The 20,319-nt window shown below is 45.7% G+C and overlaps 2 protein-coding genes and 1 long non-coding RNA gene across 4 annotated transcripts in view; 1 reads left to right on the forward strand and 2 right to left on the reverse strand.

Moving 5' to 3' along the window:
• The window catches only part of NRDE2 (NRDE-2, necessary for RNA interference, domain containing), a 65,970-nt gene extending 58,821 nt beyond the window's left edge, over positions 1 to 7,149 (forward strand). For both annotated transcript variants that reach the window (XM_036991481.2, XM_036991482.2), the window contains 2 exons: positions 3,919 to 3,990; positions 4,518 to 7,149. In XM_036991481.2, the coding sequence (XP_036847376.2) occupies positions 3,919 to 3,990; positions 4,518 to 4,643 (198 nt within the window). In that variant the 3' untranslated portion in view covers positions 4,644 to 7,149. The remainder of the gene's footprint in view (positions 1 to 3,918; positions 3,991 to 4,517) is intronic.
• Positions 1,279 to 3,912, reverse strand: LOC140850715 (uncharacterized). The gene is made up of 2 exons (XR_012133721.1): positions 2,632 to 3,912; positions 1,279 to 1,741 (listed from the first exon to the last, which is right to left on the reverse strand). It is a non-coding gene; the product is annotated as an uncharacterized lncRNA (long non-coding RNA).
• On the reverse strand, positions 6,295 to 18,083 carry PSMC1 (proteasome 26S subunit, ATPase 1). The gene is made up of 11 exons (XM_017671842.3): positions 17,984 to 18,083; positions 14,811 to 14,864; positions 14,127 to 14,223; positions 12,499 to 12,623; positions 12,098 to 12,283; positions 11,771 to 11,899; positions 10,850 to 10,946; positions 9,035 to 9,224; positions 8,360 to 8,511; positions 7,600 to 7,754; positions 6,295 to 6,654 (listed from the first exon to the last, which is right to left on the reverse strand). The coding sequence occupies exons 1-11, from the start codon at positions 17,984 to 17,986 to the stop codon at positions 6,520 to 6,522; spliced, it is 1,323 nt and encodes a 440-aa protein (XP_017527331.1). The 5' UTR covers positions 17,987 to 18,083; the 3' UTR covers positions 6,295 to 6,519.
• Positions 18,084 to 20,319: the final 2,236 nt, after the last annotated feature.

Raw genomic sequence — 20,319 nt, forward strand, 5'->3', positions numbered from 1 at the left:
GCAGAGTGACAGTGAGGAGTGACTGCCGGGCTCTAGGATGTGGCAGAGCTCCCTGTGGGTGTCCCCGAGGGCCTGCAATCTTTCGACAGCTTGGAAGTAGGCTAAGTGCTTTTATTTGAAAAAGACCTGAATTCTTTGCCATTCAACTTATAAAAATGTATAGGTCCTGATTCTGTTATGTTACTACAAAGAGAAGATTTGATCTAGAATCTGGTTTTTAAAAGAGACATTTCCAAAGCAGCTGGTTTCTCTTGAAAGTGCCATAGATACTGAATGTGGTGAGATGACACTGCATTTTGTTAACACGACGTGCTGGCTGAAAGGTGGTTCTTGGGCTGCTCGGAGTCTGTGAATGTTTTTTAGAAACACAGTCTCCTGGACCACTTGAATGTTTTAAGTCAAGGCTACTAAGTCATACGAGTGACCTCCAGTGAATATTGTGCCTTTCAGAAGCCGGGAGTGGCCTTTCTTGTACATAAATCTTATGTATATCTGATTATTTCCATAGGATAAATTCTCAAAAGTCAATCAGAGTATTTGAAAATTTCCAGCTGGCATGTGACAGAGTCAGGTGTAAAGAGATACAGAGAGTAAGTCAGGGGCTAGAAGTTTGGGCCTGCCTCTGTCTTCTTAGATTCCAGAATTGATGTGCTTCCCCTGACCTCTGGAGGGCCTGAGTGGCAGCGGGGGAGCCTTATCTCAGGACAGCAGCTCAAATAGGCACCCTCAGGACAAACGGGCATATCCTTATGGGCACAAATTGGCATCAACATGAATCACTACAAAAGTTTGTATGTTTTTAACCTTTATTCTTCAGACCCAGAAGCTCAGATTTCACGTCTAGACTCCTGGTGTGAAATGGAAATACAGAAGCCCAGTGCTGGTGTGGGAAGGCGCATTCACAGCCCACCAGTAGCTGCTGCCAGTCAGTCAGAGGTGGCAGCTTGGGCAGCAGCCAGAAGTGGGTTTGGTCGAACCACCACTCCGGTTGTTAGGCCATTCACCCAGCAGAGCAGATCACAGCTTCGCTAGTATTTCTAGTGCTGGTGTTACGCGGTCTTTCTAAGCAAATGAAATCCTTTGAAGGCAAAAAGGGAGAGCAGGAAGATTTGCCAGTTTAAGTGCCCCCGCATTCTGTAGATAGGGATGGACAGGGTCAAGAGCAGACTGAGAGCGTTTCTACTGCAGTCTACATGAGTGTCTTGCCAGAGGGTTTCAGGCCCGGGTAAGTTTGCTATGGATTCAGTGTGACCAAAGAAAATTGACAGCAGAACACTCTTTGGGGTGAAAGGGTTATACCCAACTTTATTTCCACAGTGGCAGGTCAGTCACTAGAATCTCATTCACTCAGAGCGAGTCTGCATGCAGCAAGCCGGTCTCTGCCTCTGGGCCCCTCTGTCTGCCCAGCCGTCCTCTGGGCTTCTCTGCACAGCCATCCTGCACAGCCGTCCTCTGGGCTTCTCTGCCTGCACAGCAGTCCCACACAGTCGTCCCGCACAGCTGTCCTCTGGGCCTCTGTGCACAGTCGTCCCACACAGCCGCCCTCTCCGCTCCAGCCTCTGCTCTGCTCTCCTGCAACCTTGCAGCCCTGCCACTGTGTCGCACCCAGAGCACTCGGGGGAGCTCTTTTTATAGAGTCAACAGCCATGTATTGCCCACAGGTGTGCAGTGAGCTAGTCAGCCACGGCCAGGTGAGAATCCTGGCCACAGGAACTCTCATTTTATCCACAATGAGCCAAGTCTGTTTGGGTTGTAGACAGAAAGAATTCTTGTTGAAATGGAGAAGAAGATCAAAGCCCTGTCCTTTTGAAAAGGTTAGACAGCCTTGGACCAAGGATTGACTAGAACAGTGGCTTCCCCAGCAGCCCCTGAGCTATCTCTGTGGGCGCAGAGAAGAGAATCAGATCCTGCAAAAGCCCAGAGACTTTCAGCTGCGTTTTCTTAGAGATAATGCTTCCCCCATGTGGAGGTGGCACACATCAGATAAGAAGATACAGAGCAAGTGATTACTAAGCACTGAACAGCTCCTCTGACTGGAGAGCTGGAACACCTGTTCTGTTACGGAAGGTGGGCCACTGTGCTCCACACGGCGAGACCCTCCCCTCCCCACCTGTGTGGGCAGAGTCACTAACCCAGCTCAGCTCTGGGCACAGCACGAGGGCTCTCTGGAGACTCCCCTCCTCCGTTCACGAGGGGCTCGTGTGCCGAGTCCTGCATGTGGTGCCTGAGAGACTTAGTTCCTGGGGCTTGGTTCCCGACAAAAGAGTGGCCTCTGAAATGTTCGCTCCTGCTTCTCTCTGGAGGCTGTCCTCAGTTCTATGCAGTTAGTGCCCAGTGTTCCCAGTCTGCCTGAGGAGCCACAATACTGTGGGGTGAGGGGCATGCATGCAAGTCACCCACCTGTTAAAGTTCAGCCCTGACTTGGGGGCTTTACGTTTAGTTGGGGAAATGGAGGTGAGAAAGGAGGACATAGAGAGCCAGGGTAGCGCTCACAAACTTTTCTTCCCTTGGAGGCTCTGCTCTAGGGAGTGGGGAAAGATAGTACAAGGCCATGTCCTAGCTTATGAAACCCAAGGGGGAAAGACCAGCAGTCGCCACCATGTGTTCACCGGGCACTGAACCTTTCCGTACCTGCTACAGCAAAGGCGTTTTCCAGTGGCCGCTTGATGAAGGAAATCGCAGATAGCAATTCTCATGTTAGACTAGCCAACTGTGTACCTGGATTTTCTGGGTTCCAGGATTATCTGTGAATCTCACAAATACAGTGGTTGAGAAAGTACAGGGATAAAAAATTTTTTCCTTCTTCAAAAACAAGGAAACAATGTCTTAACAGCATTAGGATCCATGTCCCAACTGTGCCTTGCAGAGCCCAGGTCTTAAGTTTAGTCAGTATTTTAAGAGAGGACATTCCAGTATTTTGGCATGTGAAGCAAGGACAGTTCACACTGCTCCTCAGGTGTGAATTCAGAGGTCCAGCCTCAGAATGGCCAAAGCTCAGGCCAGGGAGGGAGGACGGGACCATAGGCCATGCAGCTGGCTCTGGGTGGCACTCGGAGGGGCTGGGGAAAGCCCGAGCCTTGCCTGCTCTGTGGTGAGTGAGGCCATCACAGATGTGGGAGTTCACCTGAGGCACGGGAAAGGCAGTGAGGCTGTCCTCAGGTGACGGCGCTCCTGCGCCACAGGCGGGTCTCCGGGACGCTGGTCCGCAGCCCTCCCTGGTCCGCGCCTGACACCGTCCGTGGAAGGCTCTCCTGGGGGATGGAAGTCTGGAGGGGCGGGTGGGACGCCCAGATGCAGCCTTCAGCTCCAGGAGTCACTCGTGCCCACTTGCAGCTGCAGGAGCCCTGGCCGGGGGAGCTGCCCGCTGGCCTACAGTGCCCTGGAGGAGCTGCCGGGGGACAGATCCTGGGATGCGGGTGGGGAGGCACACTGGCTGCGGTTTCCACAGCAGGTCTGGGAGACAGCGCGTGTGTGAGTGGAGACTAAGGGTTCTCTACCTAGGGAGAGAACCCGCTGGCTACCTGCATGCTGCGGACTGAAGTTCGTGACTGAGAGCAAACTTGATGAGGTTACTGATCCAGCAATCCTGGTTATCCCGGTTCTCTGACAGTTTTCAGATGGCTTTAGTGTAGTCATCAGGCTCATCTCACAGAGTCTTGCTCTAGACCCCGTAAGCATGATGGCCCACAGCAGAGGAGACAGACAAGGCAGATCAGCGCTCCGGGCCCATTGGTGGACGGAGCCGAGGGGCCCCAGGTGCAGACGCACACCAGCAGCCACTGTGGCGGGCCGCGCCACCCCCTCTAAGGCTGCTCACTGCGGCTTGGGAGACCCCCACCGTGGATTAGTACAGGGGTGGCTTTTGTAGGCTTAGACTCTCTTTCAGTTAGTTATTTTTTGTATTTTTCCTCACCTCAGGTTTCCTTAGGAAATAAAGAAAGAAGCAAAGGTGTGTTCTACAAAGCACTTCAGAATTGTCCTTGGGCAAAGGTAAGTTCTAGAGACCCTGGTGTTCCTAGATTCCCAAGGACATTCTGCCAAGCCTCCATCCACCAGGGTCTGCCTGGGCCACCTGTGTCATTAGGGCCAGAGCACATCCCGGCCTTTTCATAGTGAGACTGTCCCCTAGGGAGCTTGGGCCTGATGGGCAAGTTTCCTTTCCCTACACTGGAGCTGGTATTTCATGGGTGACTTGCTGAGGGCAGCTGGTTTCCCAGCATTTGCCGGAAGCTTGGCACAAATGCTAAAGGCATTGGAATCCATGTCCCAACTCTGCTTTGCAGGGCCCAGGTCAGGAACCAAGTTGATGGTGGCTGTCATGTCTGCCAACAACTTCTGGCCCCCCCCTTTGGGAAGAAAGGCCTTGGCGTTCCCCTTGCTGTGCCCTGCAGTGGCAAATTGTGTCCTTCCTGAAGCATGCTGGCGTGCTGCTGAGCTGGGACAGCTGCGGAAGCGGCGGCAGGAGGGCGGGCTCCCTAGGAAGTGGCTGGCTGACGGGCGGTGGCCCCCTGCCCTAGGTGCTGTACATGGACGCTGTGGACTATTTCCCTGATGAGATGCACGAGATCCTGGACCTGATGACCGAGAAGGAGCTCCGGGTGCGCCTACCGCTGGAGGAACTGGAGCTTCTGCTTGAGGACTAGAGACCAGGACAGGGGCCGGAGCCATGCCTCTGAGGCCTCATCACAGACTACCACGCGCCAGGATGGACGAGAGACCGTGACGCACGCGCGTTTGAGTGTGTGTGCAGCCCTCTGCTTTTGAAGGTTCCCTTGGTAATTTGTGTGTGGGTTATCAGTCTCTCACCTCTTGCACATTTTTTTTGATGTGCAAATGACAAAAGCTATCAGTCTACATTGTATGTAAATGTTTATATGGACAGAAAACAATCGTGCCGCGTAGTAACTAAACCCATCGTGCTTGGTGTGCACGGTCATCTGTTCTGTTCTTCCTCTGCCCAGCCAGCTCCAGCCGTATGTACCCCATTTTACATCCTTGAGTCCTGCCAAGTCTTCTGGGTCTTGCCATCACAGTAAGAAAGCTCTTGTTACTCAACGCTAGGACCTCCTCCCCTGGGCTGTCAGTGAGAGACTTTGCCCTTCAGAACAGCAGTGGGGAGTCATTTAAAACTTAGTGTCCCAGCCTGTGTCAAGTGTTCAAAGTTTTTCATGATTCCCTAAGCCCTACTCAGAGATGCCTGTCTGTGGACCAGCAGTATCACCTGGGAGCCTAGTAGAAATGCAGACGGTCCCCCAGCCCTGCCAAGACTGAATCTGCACTCAAACAGGCCCCCCGCTGCAGGGAAGCGTGCGGGAGAGCAGCCTCTTAGCACGGAGCCTCTCAGCCTTCGCCAGACCAGCCCTGTCTGCGCCATGTGCTCCAGGTGCACGTTGGCACATGGGCACTGCCTGGTATGGAGGCCTGACAGGCTGTGCTCTTTTCATTTCTGAGGGCCATGAAAGGAATGAAATGGAAGTACCCACACTCAGGCCATTTATCGTCATGAAGAGATTTAGTGCCTTGCAGTCATTTTCACCACTAATAACAGTTGGGAGGAAACTGCTTTATCTTCTTTGAGGTCCTGCTCTAAAAAAAAAAAACCTCTGGCTTTTTAAAAAATTATCTAATTGCTGAAGACATATTTCTTTGGCACTTCATCCAGAAAAGCTTGTGTTGTGGAATAGAATTTTGGCTAGAAACCAGACACTCATTGGGAAAAGGCAGGAAGGGCAACAGAGCTACTGTACTTCCTGGGATGGCACCTCAGAGCACCCAGGAAGCTGGCCAGCCAACCAGGTGGTTGCTGACCTTGATCTGCCCCGCTCACTGGCTTTAAGACTGTACGTACTGTTCAGGAAGGAAAGGGAAGCCAGGAGATGGAGAGAAGAGGACGCTCTGACACTCCTGAGAGGGATGAGGCTTCTGAGCCGAGGACAGGGGCAGCAGGCTGGCTGAGGTCTCCAGCCCTGACCCTCTGAGACTTCTCTTAGGAACCCTCAATCTCTAGCAACACCAACACTTCTTTCCCACTCCCAGAGGGCAGAGAACCTCATAGTTCACAGACCTTCCAAAAGGGAAACAGCCTTGTTGCTTAAGGCTTTGTGGTCATGACCCTCTTTTCCCCATCAGCTGCTGCTGTACGAATCTACCGCTTTCTCTGGGGGTGGGCGGGGTTGGGGGGGGCAACAGGCATTGACGTCTGAATTCCTTGTGATCGCCCAGAACTTCCCAACACCCGGACCTAGCTGCTAGTTAATGCTGAGCAGCAGGTATGAAGGCTCCAGAAACAGGCTGAACAGTTTGAGAAGGAGCATGCTTTACTGGGAGGAGAGCACTGTGCTGACCCACAGACCAGTGCGGCCCCGCCGGCATCCTACCACCATGCTCAAAAAGGTACACGGATGTTCTGTTAAAAAAGATTGACTGGAACGTGGATTTCACCAGGCAGTTTCTCTGACCTCATCTTTCTGAGGGGGTCAGGAGACTCCCAACCATTTCCTTATAGGCAACTGTGGTCCACTAGAGATAGAGCCCCTCAGGGGTACCTTCTTGTTTTTTATAAAGAACATTTTCTTTAGATTTTTTGAAGTCTTCATTTGTTACTTTCATTCTTCGTTCCCTCAAGGCCATCAGACCAGCTTCTGTGCAGATTGCCTGTAAGAACAGTATGTTCAAAAAGTGAAGTAATTTTTACTTTTTTTCTAACTCAGAGCAAGCTATTTTGAAATAAGGTATAAAACACCCAGACTAAACACCAATTACGTGAACCACTTGGGAAAAGATGGGACTTTTTATAATGTTTTAAGCATTCTAATTATTTTCTCAAAGGATGTGAGGTGGTTTAAACTGGGAGTGATTAAGAAAGAAGACTTGGCGCAGGAATTGAGGCTCTGGGTTCTGACCAGCTTTGTGGCCTGGCAGGTCACTAAGTTCTCACAGCTCTACTTTCATTAAAGGGAGTAGTATTCCCAGGAAATAGATGAAATTCAGAAATTAAGGCAACACAGACATCCATTTCATTTACTTATAGGCAACGTAGTATTTTAAGTTTCGGCACAGTATTTATTTTCTCAACGATTACTTGCAAAAGTAAAACAACCTATGGAACATGATGTGATAAAAACATTAAAAACTAATTCTGGTACTGAAGTTTCTATCTGGTTATAGCCCTCATGATACTTATTTCAAATGGTTTAGTTAGAAAATAAAGTGTGTGTGTATATACAGAAATCAGGTAAAATGGCAACTTTCTGTAAATCAAAGTGATGGGTATATGCAACTTTTGTGAAGCCTTGAAATTTTTCAAAAACTGGAGCAAAATTTTTTAAGAATTTCAATTTTGATGAGTGATTTTACTCACCAACTAAGTTACTAACCTAGTTCTATAGATGCCAACAACATGCAGCTCAGTGCAGGTACCAGGATGAAAAGGCCCGGCGTGTGCTTTCCCTTCCCAATGAGAGCATTTACGCCTACAGACTCAGGGCTTCCCAGGAAAAGCAGGTCATACCATACTTAGTGCTGTGCGCCCTGCTCTGAAGTCCTAATTATACACAAATGTGATGACAGTAGGAGGTACAATCCAGCCCAGGTTCTCACCTTGATGTCAGCACCTGAAAGATCATCTTTAGCCATGATCAAGTCGTCCAGGGTTACATCATCGGCCAGTGTCATCCTGCTTGTGTGGATCTGAAAGATGCGCTTCTTGGTCTTCTCATCAGGCAGGGGGAACTCTATCTTCCTGTCAATGCGGCCTGCAGGTGTAAAAGGTTTGTCAGTCACACCCATGCAGCTCCCAGACTCTGCCCTGGCTCAGGAAAAGGCCTTACTTAGCCCCTCTCTTCACACATTCTGTTTCAGACAGTATCCTGTGGGAAGGTTGTCCAAATATTAAAAAGTGGGCATTCAGCTTTGTAGTTCGTAAATGTCTACATTTGAGTTCATACCACTTAAAATCCTCTATGCTCGTACCTTCAGAAACAAGTGAAAGTAGTTTCTGACTGGCATGGTTAGTAAACAGGTCAGTTGTGTTAAAAGTAAAAAGATTAGCTACTGCTTCTTTTGGTGTCACCTCAAATGTAAAAACTGAACCTGAGCTATCATAATGAATTATTTCTTTAAACAAAGCTCGAGGCTAAAAATGGAATGTTCATTATGGAAAACAAAGATCCTGATGTAAGACTGGAATTCAAAACTGCACAGACTACATGAGAAAGAAGTTTTGGTTAACTTATTCTAATTTTCAATATAGTATTTGTCTTCATGTGTATCATTTTATAATCCCCCCTCCAAAAATGACTTGAACACAAGTACATATAAGCACATGAATTCTCCGTGATGAAACAAGAGCAAATCTGACCTGGTCTGATTAGTGCTGGATCCAGAGTTTCTATTCTGTTTGTGGCCATGATAACTTTCACATCTCCCCTTGAATCAAATCCATCCAATTGGTTCAACAGTTCCAACATTGTTCGCTGAATTTCTCTCTCCCCACCAGAATTTGAGTCATATCTTTGGAAAAGAGAAAGAGAAGGAATGAAGACCCAATTGATCTGCTCAAGGAGAAGAATTAGAAAAAACACCTCTATCTCAACTCGTGTTACACCCTCAACTATTCTAGCAAAAAAATCAGTATACCCTCCGCACGGCCAAGATACACATCACATTATTTTCTTCATAACAGTTTGAATAAATGATAGAATTTCAGGCATGAAGTCTCCATATTTGGTGTCTGATCCAACTTGACTGAGCTCTGTGAGGGGAGACCCCTACCCCCCAGATGTGTCCCCAGAGTCCAGATGGTACCTGGCTCACAGTGAGAGCTCAAGGCTCAAGAAATTCACAGCTTCTGGGTAGCTGCTACCCTGAGTTTGGGAGAACAGAGCCTAAAGCATTCACAGAGAAGCCATGTATAGTAGAAACTGGCAAACCAACATGCAGGCCATACAGGGAGTGCCAATGAGCATTCATTCTCAGAGAAGAGCTATATGGTTTTCACCTTTAAATGACACAAAATAGGTAAGAGGAAGTTTACCTTTTTGTTCCAATTGCATCAATTTCATCAATAAACACAATGGAGGGTGCGTGTTCCTCAGCAACTCGAAACAATTCCCGAACAAGTTTGGGCCCATCGCCTAGGTACTTCTGAATAAGTTCAGAGCCAACCACTCTCAAGAAAGTGGCTGACGTCTGGTTTGCTACTGCTTTGGCTAATAAGGTTTTGCCTATTTTAGATTAAAAAAGAAAAAGAAAAAACTTCAAGTTTTAACTTAAAAACTGTCACTGCCACTTTTAAATGGATATCAAAAAGGACAGCTCCCTATGATGAAAAGGTATGCTACCAGATGTCTGGACATTGTTTCACAAAGCAGGTAAGAGGAAATTTGGAAAAACCTAAACATTTTGATAATTTTTAACTAATTTCCTAAATTCATCATGATGTCAGAAAATACTTTTTGTTGGGTTATTCAAAGTTGCATACAATATTAACCTGACCTACACAGCCAGAGTTAGAGAACAAACCTCAACTCCTAAGAAACTATCAGTGATGCTAAAGGATTTGGGAATCCCAGGTTTGACCTAAGAAAACTCAGTGTGCTGAGCAGCAGGCCGCAGTAGGCCCCAGGGATACCGGAAGAGGAGCTGTTGGGCAGGCTTACGACAGGCTGAGGACTGAGACAGGACCAGCTCCAGATGCCCACAGCTAGGCTGCTGACTTTTCAGCTGGTGGTGTGCCCTTACAGGGAAGTGCCTCTCACCAACCTTGGGGAAGATCTCAAAACGTTTCCAGTTCTGCTCTATTCCCTGATATTCCTACTTCAGATCAAAAACAACAGTCAGCAAAGGGCACCGAATTTGAGAACTTAAGAGCTGGAAGACCTTGGCCCTTTTGGTGGCGAGTGAGGATGTGGGCAAAGGGGTGGGCGGTTGCCTCAGGACAGAGGCAGAGCTAAAGGACCAACCTAAGGCCTGCAGGGAGGAGGACAGGGTGCTAAGCTTTCCAACAAAATGAGGCAATGATGTTCCCTTTTGCCGGGCAGGCAGATGGGCAGGTGCGAAGACTCAGAAGGCAGGACTGTTCCCTGAGAGCATCACTTAAGGATGGTAAAGAGAAGACAAAAAGGACCTTCTATGTGGATGACTTCTTAAGGTATAAAACAGCCAAGTGGAGCTGCCTGGAGACTTCAGTGGCCAGAGGGATCACTGAATCAAGCTCCTCCTCCTCCTGCTGAGCCTGCCATCCCGTGCTTCACCCCAGCTTCTCCTATTCCAGTGCACATGCCCCAAAGGCAGCCCACAGCTGCCGGTCGGAAGGCCGGCATTCTAGCTCCAGTCTTGTTACCAGCTCAACTCCCAGAGCCACTGGGGCATTCGGTTAGTCACTAGTCTCCCTGAAACTTAATTTCCTGAGCTGTAAAAAGAAGAGCTGCAAGAACAATGTGCTCTGAGTGCAGCTGTCTCCTGGGCCCTCCAATGTGGGCAATCCTATTATCCCAAGATTCTCTTTGGAACACAGTTTCAATTCAAACAACTGCTTTTCCTTTGGAATTTACATGGCAATGACCTGCTAAGTCCTGGGCTGAACAATTTAGGTCAACTTACTGCATGATGACCCAAATATGTACATGTTTTATCTTCATCTGTTTATCCAATATTAGGTTCACTCATTACCAGTGAACCAAACAATGAACCTAATCTGAACAGTTTTTATGTCTGGTTGTCCACCATGCCTCTGATGCTTAGCCACACTCTCAGATAACTGCCAGAATCTTCTGGAATGGGACCAGACAAATGCTGCTGAGAGAGAAGGTGAATGTCAGGAAACGTGTGAAACACAGAGCATACATACCTGTACCAGGTGGACCATAAAGAATGACCCCCTTAGGGGGCTTTATACCCATCTCTTCATAATATTCTGGATGAGTGAGAGGAAGCTCCACAGATTCCTAGAGAAAATAAACACTTGGTACAAATGACTTTCTTAATGAAATTATTATTATGGCATCCTGAGTACATCTTGTTTTCAACAATAAGCTAAAATTTACATTACTCTTACTAGAGGCAATGTGCTTGACTTCAGCTAGAGGCAAGGATACACTAAAGAGGACCTCTGTCTACTTGAGCTCCCTGCACCCATCCCCATTTCCCTTTCACTTTCCAGAAGTCAGCCTTGAGCAACATTTAAGTTCTTCCTGAGTAAAGGAACTTAAGAAAGCTAGAATTCACCCTTTTCAATTAAACTACAAACAAGAGCGAGCAATATTCTGACTATTACCATGGAGGAACATGATGGCTTTTTCCCAGATGTCTGAGAGGTCACCAATGGAGACTGGTGATAACTCTGAATGATTTTCCTACAGATGAACAAATGTGCAGAAGCCTGACCCACAGTCATCCTGAAAGACCCACTGCTCCCCAGTCCCCAGGGTTGGGATTATGTTCTGGACCTCACCACTGTATGTGTGCATGCCACTCACCCTACCCCCATGCAACACCGGACATTTCCAGATAGCCACTGCTGAAGTCAACAAAACTGGAAACATTACATATAAAAAGTAGGCTGCAGCTGCTGCAAGAACTAACATACAATTTGTTCTTTCTCATACCTAACTCAGTATTAACAAATACAGACACCACAACTGGCAGGCTCTCAGTTACTGGTCTGTCAATAAAGAAAAAGCAAAACATGCAAAACCACTCTGAGCACCCTAAATAAGACAGCAGTAAGACACCAAAAGCCTAAAAACCCAGAACTGTTTCCTAGACATACCTTAATTTCTTGGATTTGGTTGTCCAACCCCCCAATATCAGCATAGGTCTCCTGGGGGGCCTTTTCCACCTTCATCACTGTTACCAAGGGATCTGTGTCATCCATCAGCACCCCTATCACGGCATGCACCTAACACGGAACAGTACAGTAAGCTTCGAGGCACAAAGGTGAGGTTCACACAATCCGGTTACAACAAAGCAATGCCAATCATACAATTTCCTTTACCGCTCAGAGTACTTTGGCAATTTACTTCTACCGGCCAAGTGGGCAAGTCTAAGAGAAAGGAAAATGTACTCCTACAGGCTTTCTTAGAGACCATCAACTTACCTTGTGGTTGAGCAGGACCGAGCAGCCTGGTTCCAGCAGATCCTTGTCTACAAACGAAAGAATGCTGACGTAGTGTTCTGAGCCCACAGATGTAGACACGATGGCATGATTGTCGTCAATGATCTCTTCCAAGGTTCCTACTGACATCGGGGTTCCCCTCAGATCATCCACCTTTGATCTCTCCTCCTACATAACAGTAGGCCGTGCAAGAAAAGCAGATTAGGCCTAAAATGTAGGTGGTGCTGACAGTTCATTAGGTTTACAAAGCAGTTGGTACTTTTAAAAGGCAGCTAATGATCTGTAAGAGCCTGAAAGGATCTTGGATTGCATTTATTCAGTGACAGTTTTAGGTACTAAGAATTATTTTTTTACATGAACGTTTCAGTAATTTTTCAATTTACCTCTTGTTTTTCTTCTAAAGGCTTCATTTGTTCCTGATTTCTAATGAATTCTTCCTCCATGAGAAGGTAGTCTTTAATTCTCTCTAACTTCAGTAATTTTAACCGGCACTGCGTGTGAGGTGTCACTGTAATTTTAAAAAGTTTCATTATACTTGGAGTTTGAAGTTTGCAATTAATTCAGTTCATTCTTTAGTGAAAAAAAGTTAAGACTTAAAAAGTTAAGATTATTTTACTTGGAGAGACTAAAAATTTCAAAGTTTGGTGCAGGTACCCAAATGCAAAAGGAAAAGGGATTTTGGCAGTTCTAAGTGAGCATGTAAAAATGGGGATGAGGTCTGTGACAAACAGCTAATACAAAATGACGTGTTCACTGACCTGTGTATATATAAAGAAAAAAACCCCATTGACCAAAAGGTAGTGCTTTTCAGCCCTAATGCACTGTTGCAGGCTAGCAGTAACACATCCATTTGTTGAAGGATTGTGAAATATTAGGATTATTAACATGCCTTGAACATTTTTTCCACTCTTTTGTGTCTTTTCTTTTGGCTTGAAGTCTTATCCAACACAGATAGGAATTTTAATATTTATGTAGGCAAATCTGTCAATCTTTTGTGGCTTCTGGGTTTCCTGGCTTCAAAAGGTCTCTCTGGTAAGGCTAAATATATTCCTGAATTTTCATTTATTTATTTTCACATGTATATCTGTAATCCATCTGGCAAAAAGGGGTCTAATATTTTCTTTCAACAGCAATTATATTAATTGACCTATCTTCTTCCCACAGAACTGAAATGTCATCTTAACCATGTATTCACTCCATGTAACTTGACTCTGGTTTTAGACTTTCTCTGCCTTTCTGGCAACCTGATGATCTATTCTCTACTGGTATAATGCTGATTCATAATGGCAGATCAATGGCACCTTTTTTACTATCTGACTCCTTTCGTCCTTAACTAAGTAATATTTTAAAGATTATTTCACCTAAGCAGGAAGGGATTTATTTAGCTGGGGAATGGGAGGTATGGCACTGAAGCCTGAAGGGATGAGGAGCAGGCAGCCACGGGAAGGACTGGGCAAAGAACATTTTCAAGTAGAGGGAAGCAGAGGGCAAAGGCTGTAACGTGTGGAAGAGTCAGAAGAACACGAGGCAGGGCAATGTCAACAACAACAAGGAGCGGGGCAGGCACTGAGGGTGGAGGTGGGCTGCGTCAGGTCGCCTGCATGAGTGTTATGTGTTCAGTAGAAATCCACTGAAAATGTTTATGTTCAGGCATCACATGATGTGAATCCCAATGAGGTAGCATACCATTTCCTCATGACGTAAGTGTGTTTCTAAGTTATTCAAGCTCAATCTGTGTTTTCTAATATAAACTCCTTTAAGTCACACGAGGAACTGGTTTTTAAAGGAAATTAATGGAACTTCTTAAAGTGAGACAGTCATATACTGTGTACTGTTAAAACCAAAATAGAGCTTTTGTTCCAGCCTAGAGGAATGCCCCACACAACAGTTAGAGAATGCAGTCACAGAGTTAGAGCCTCAACAACCCATCTCCAAACTCAGAGCCCTAAGTTATGTACAGAGCTGGTTCCCCTAGGAATCAGGAGACAGCAAAGAGGAACCAGGTCATTACCCAGAGGCAGTTTGCTGGCAGCATCTGGTCCCTTTGTTTTCTTCTTCTTTTTCCCCACTCTAGTTGGTACAGGAGGTTCATATTTCTTTTTCTTGTCCTTGAGTTTTTAGAAGAGCAGGAAAAAAGTCACATGGAAGTAGTGTCAAAACAAAAACTTATTTCTGTGGGACTATCACCTATTTCCAGGTGGTATAATTTCACTTATCTTTTAGGATGCCATTAAAAACTCATTTTAAAAAACCTAGGTTTTAATTTCCTGCAACTTTAACAGGTGAATATAACTGATTTTTCTTTTTACAATACACAATATAAATTATTCATCAAGGAAAAGAAATCAGAATTCAGAATTATATACCAAAAGCTTAAGCTGAAGTACTGTGAGACAATTCACATCTCAGGATATTAAACACTAAGATTATAGGCAATTTCTTTTAACACTGTAATGTTAATTACTTTTACACATTTAAAAATCATTAATTCACAATCATCTACTTGACAGTTAGGTAATAATCTTCCCTAAAAACATGAAAAGGGTCCTACTGTATCTGTGGGCCAAGCTGGTTACATAAGCGTGGAATCGTTTATTTTACATTTTTCAGATCATGCATCTCCAGAGAGCTCAGCTGGGAGCTGCATTTCTCCACAATTTACTCACATCACAGAGATATCTGGCTTCTTATTTACCTTGTCATCCTTTTTGCCACCTCCCGGACCATGACCACCACTCTGACTTTGACCCTGAAAAAAAGAGGTATAAACTCAGAATATGATCACTTTAAAAGAACATCCTTATTATTTTTCTGTGATTGTGAAGCTATTTAACATGGTAGAATTTTTTTTCCTGAGAAGCTGTTAGATCAGTCATGTACCTTGCAAGTGACTGCATCTTAAATCAAGGACAGCTCTATTAAGAAACAGATATAACAGATGTATTATAATGAAGCTGAAATTCTAAGACCACCCTTTCTGGTGGGGAAGGTACTGGAGCTTGACATTCTTTAATAGAAAACTACCTGACTGAGGCCACCAAGAATGTATTTCATGAATTTAAGCCATAAAAATTCAATCATTTTACCTATTCAACAATCATTTGTCAGTTATTTGCTCCTTACTAAGATCACACCAAGACCCTGAAGACTTTCAAAAGCAACTTATAACCAGAAAGCATGGGGCCGTTGGGCAGGTCTTTCTTTCCAACCTGAAAAGCTGAAGCACCTTTAGGTATCAGGTATGAGTGTATTAAGAAGCCCAGTGGGATTTCTGATTTACAGGTAAGACCCTTCTATTACAGGACAATGCTTAACACAGAGCAATGTTTCAGAAATGATGGCATTTTAAACAAGTAATAGTGTACTTGATTAGAACCCTCTCAGTCCCCTCAAATCACATTCATGTAGGCACCTCTAAATGAATATACTAAAAGCTTCATTATCAAGACAAAATAACATATCATGGTTACCTGTAAGAGTTAAGGTCAAATATATTTCCCTACATGCAAGATTCTTAAAACTTTGTGCTTTATTCTGAAGAAGCTAATAAAAGGCTCTGAGAAATTTTAGGAAACATATTGCAAAAGGCAGGAAATCTGTTGGTTGGGGCAGCGAATGTTTGTGAGATGCTTACTATGTGCCTAAGTTTGTGCTAGACATTTTCCTTTTCTGTGTCATTAATTCCACATGGTCCTTCAAGGTGGGATTCATTATTCCCAACTCCTAGATGAGGAACTGTATCAAGCTTACGAACATGGGCTGTGTAATTAGATGCATCCAGGTTTGAATTCCAACTCCATCACAAGGCTGTGTGACCTTGGGTAAGTCAGGTCACCTCCCTGAGCCTGGTGTCCCTGACTGGAAAACAGGGTTGATACCACCTCCTATCAGTTGCTGAAAATGAAGTAAACCCCTTGCACTTTGCATGACTCATAGTAACTACTCACCAATACAACATTATTGGTGAATAAGAAATGTTAGAGTCAGGATTTTAATTGTCAGTCTGGTTACAAAATCTGGGCTCCAAACAAATCCATTCTGGTTCAGCTCTTCACTCGCTTTTGTCTATCCCCTATCTCTGTTTTTGTCCAGGCCATCATATCTTATTTGAATTCTAGCCTCCCAACTGAGATTCCCAGGTCCAGTTTCACCCCTCAGCAGTCCAGCTATTATCTTCTAAAACAAAAAGCTGATCCTTTAATTCTCTTCAGAAATCTTCAACTGCTCCCAAGCATTTGTAGTTAATGTCCAAACTTTAGTATGGCATGCCTGGCCCTTGCCAATCTGGCTGCAACTAACCTTCCCTATTTACCTTACCCATCATTTACCTTTCGCATGATCCTGCAAGTCTGGTCCCACTGAAGAACATTTTCCTGAATAGGTTCCAAACTTCTTCATGTCTGGGGCTTTTTACATGATGTTTCTCTGCCTCAAATAGCATTAACAAGTGTACCCATTTTTGAGCCCTTACTATAATGTCAGTGTGCCAAACAATCTCAGGATATCATCTAGTTTTTGCAGACATTATGAGATTGGTACTACCATTACCACTAGTTTACAGACAAGGAAACCGAAGCCCAGCAAAATTAAGTAATTTGCTTATTGTCATAAAGCTTGCCATAGATATTGTCAGGAATCACTCAGATCTCTTGGACACTGTATCTGTGTTTCTCTACTGCATGGGTATCTAGTACATCACAGCAAGGATTCTAGAAAAGACTGACAGCTTTGTGTTCCAGCACAACCGCTTACTGTATCTCAGTTGCCTCTTTGGTTAAAGTGAGGATAATACTTATGTCAAGAGACTTGTGAAGAAAAAGAAAATGCTGGAAAAGTACCTGGCACATGCTTACCATGCCTAGCATATTACCCGAAAGTTCTTGTAAGACCTATAAAATTATTTGGTCTGGCCGCCTTGATGTTCAAGAGAGGCTGAACACGTTCCCATCTCAGGCGCTCTGCACCTGCTTTTCCTCCCGCCAACACCACGTTTCCCTCAGATATTTGCAAAGGCTACTCTCCCAGTTAGATCTCAGCTCAAACCCCGCCCCCTAAGAGACTTCGCCGACACCCTACTTAAAATAGTCATCCCGCCCCATCTTATCCCTCTCTACAGAACCCCTATATAACAATGACCACCCCATCCACCTATGTCCCGCTCTCCGACATCGTATTACATACTTTTTTTCTATTTTGTGTCTGCCTGCTCTAGAACGTAAGCTCCTGAAGGCATAGATTTCGTCAATCATGCTCATCCCCTGTGCCCAGAGCACAGCCTGGGCAAAAAAGAAAGAAAGTGCTGTTGCTCAATGAATACTTGCTAGTGAACTAACGAATAAACGCTAGTTGCCTTTACTATCACTAACGACTCACGAGGGCTTTCCTTCCGAGTTCCACCTGGCACAGGAGCGTCACTCCAACGCTTCGTCCAAGTGCCCCCGCGGGAGCGGCCTGCCGCGCCTGCAGCCCTGCTCCCCAGCTGAACGACCCTCTCCCCCCGTGGCTGCGCATCCCTTCACCGAGCGGCTCGACACTCGCCCCAGGAACTTCCCGCGCAGCTCGGCGGGGCCCGCCCGGGTCGGCGGAGACGCAAAGCCGCGCGGCCCGGCCCGCTCAGCAGCCCCCAGCCCACCCGAACGCCCTTCGCGCCGAGTCCCGGCCCCAGATTCCCAGGCCAAGGCCCGCCGGTCGGCCCCGGTCCGCGGCGGACCTGGGCGCCGCCTCGGGGGCCTCCGTCCTCCCAAGAAGACCAGGCCGGCGGGTGGGGAAGCGGGCAGACCGAGTTCCTCGGCAGCTGCCCGTTCTCTCGCCTCGGGCAGCTCGCCTCAGTCGCACCGCGACCATCAGCCGAAACCCTTAGTCACTCACCATCTTGCTGCGGCCGCCCCGGTCGCCGCTGCCGGAAGTGCACCTACGGAGCCGGCCCCTCAGAAGTGGAAGTTGCCAAGGGACGCTACGGAAGCTGATAGGAGCCAAATCCCGCGTGAACGAAGTCGTGCTCCCCGCGGCCATTGAACTGGCAGGTTGCAGCAACGATGAAACTTACAAGCAAGCTGTGAACCTTATACAAATATTCAAAGAACAAAGCGATTGTGAAAATATAATAAATTTTAAATAAGCAAAAATCATAATTGGGAAGAACTTTACTTTGGCTCCAAGAAATAGGATGTAATTGGAATTGTGAGGTTGACACATACTTTTGCATCAACATTCAAGTTACCTGGTTTCTGAAGTTAACCTGCTCATCTAAGAGTATTTCTTTGTCTAATGAATCACCTAAATCTGTTTCTTTTTTTCTGACGCCTTGTGATTTATGATGATGCCAAATATCGTCTTAAAATCCCTCTTCTTGCACGTAGTTGGTAAATGTCATCATTTATTACATCTGCCAGGATGTTGGAAAGATGGCAAGCGTCCCTTTGGCCTCTTGCAACTTCCATAACAGGTGTCCAAAATGGTGCATCTTGCTAATTTAGACGGATTTGTTTGATTTTTATTTTGTTTTGTTTTGCTGCTTCTGATTAATTCGTGCATCTTAGATTGTGGGAACACTAAAAATGACGCTAACTAACACACAATAGTTACAAAATACATACAGGAAATTACCTCTTCCTTTTCATCATCACTAAAGTATTGCAATAGAAAGTCCCGGCACTGTCGACCTCCACTACCAAATCTGGCTTCTATATGGGTTCAGGAAACAGTATGATAAGTTAGGAGAAAGACAACTCTTCTTTCTTGAATGCCGAAAGCAGTGCCAGAGTTGTGTGGAATGTCTAGGCAATCTGTGTATACCGGAGAAGTGCAGGGTTCCTGATACAGTGTCACATTCAAAGAAAAATAGGCTGATAATCAGAACTTAAGACTTAAATTCTGGATGGCATGCATTAAGAAGTGCTTTAATGCACAGCAAACATGTTCAATTCTTTCATGACCCTCTCAACATTCTCCACCCGGCTGACAGCCACCTCTGCAACAATTCCTCTTGCAACTTCCAATCCCCTCCAGCACCCAGTGCTCCAAGCAGTCTTTCTGCCCCCTCCTTGCTTTCTCTTAGTTATTCTTATCTAAATCTAACTTCTCTGCTCTCCGTAGTTTTAGCTACAGGTTACCAATTTCTTGGATCTCTCTGAGAAAGGAGGCACAGGAACTGATCCAGTCAGGTAATATACTTCTGCCTTAGAAATAAGGGGTGGGGTTGGGAAGAAGATGGGAGATTTTGAAGAGTCACCTTAATTACCTTTGTCTTTGGTACATGCGGAAGTCTTTTTTTTTCTTTTTTGTAATTTGCCTAGGCTTTGTTTAGACTACCCAGGAATTTAAACATAGTTTCATATTTCACAATAATGTATACATATATTTATAAATGTATGGTTGTATATGTATTTACACATATGCTTGTGTCTGAGTATGTGTGTATATTCTGTCTCTTTCTGTGTACACATACACGTGGACAACCTACAAATATCCACAATTGAACTTAGCCATCTTCCCTTAGGACCTGTTTACCCCTCATGTACATTCTGTTCTGGCTAATATACAACAGGCAGAGACCCAAGCCAAAAGCCCCCCCTTCTCCCTCTCCCATTCCCAGCCTGCTCAGTGGTCAAGTCTTGTCACTTAACTCCACCATGTTTCATCCTCCCATGTCTCTTTCCATCACTGCCTAGTTCAGATCTCGTTATCCCTATCCCATCTCACAGTTCATCCAGCAAACAATTTCTGAGCAGTTACCAACATGTGCGGCTCTCCTCCAGGGCCTGGGGATACTGCAGACAAAAATCCTTTCCCTAATGGATTTCACAATACACAACTAACTAAGTAAAACATATAGTATGCCACATGATTGATAAATGCTTTGGGGAAAATTACACAGGGAAGAAGGGGAGGAATAGTGCAACCATGGTGGGTGGTGGTTCTGACTTTAAATAGGAAGATAGCTGAGTAAAACGCTGAAGGAATGAGACAGGGAGCTATTCAGATATTGAGGAGAAGAGCTTTCCGGGGAGAAAGACTAGTCAGTGCAGAGGCCCTGGGTTGGGAGCAGTGAAAGTGGAGACTAGAGACTGTGCAGCAAAGCAGTAAAAACCAGATACATAAAACTCTTGATGGAGGCAGGGGCTGGAGTCAAAGCAAGAGACTAGGAGATTTGGGTATCGGAACACCTGGGTCTGAATCTGGACTCCATCACCTACTAGCTGTAT

The sequence above is a fragment of the Manis javanica genome, chromosome 8 (assembly GCF_040802235.1).
Source record: "Manis javanica isolate MJ-LG chromosome 8, MJ_LKY, whole genome shotgun sequence".
Taxonomy (NCBI): Eukaryota; Metazoa; Chordata; class Mammalia; order Pholidota; family Manidae; genus Manis; species Manis javanica.

Excerpts from the sequence above, each read along its gene's own strand:
- PSMC1 (XM_017671842.3), bottom strand. Across the intron at positions 14,224-14,810 it reads GTGGCAAAAAGGATGACAAG|GACAAGAAAAAGAAATATGA; the intron begins GTAAATAAGAAG and ends TAAAAACTCAAG. Across the intron at positions 7,755-8,359 it reads TCCAGCACTAATCAGACCAG|GCCGCATTGACAGGAAGATA; the intron begins GTCAGATTTGCT and ends TTACACCTGCAG.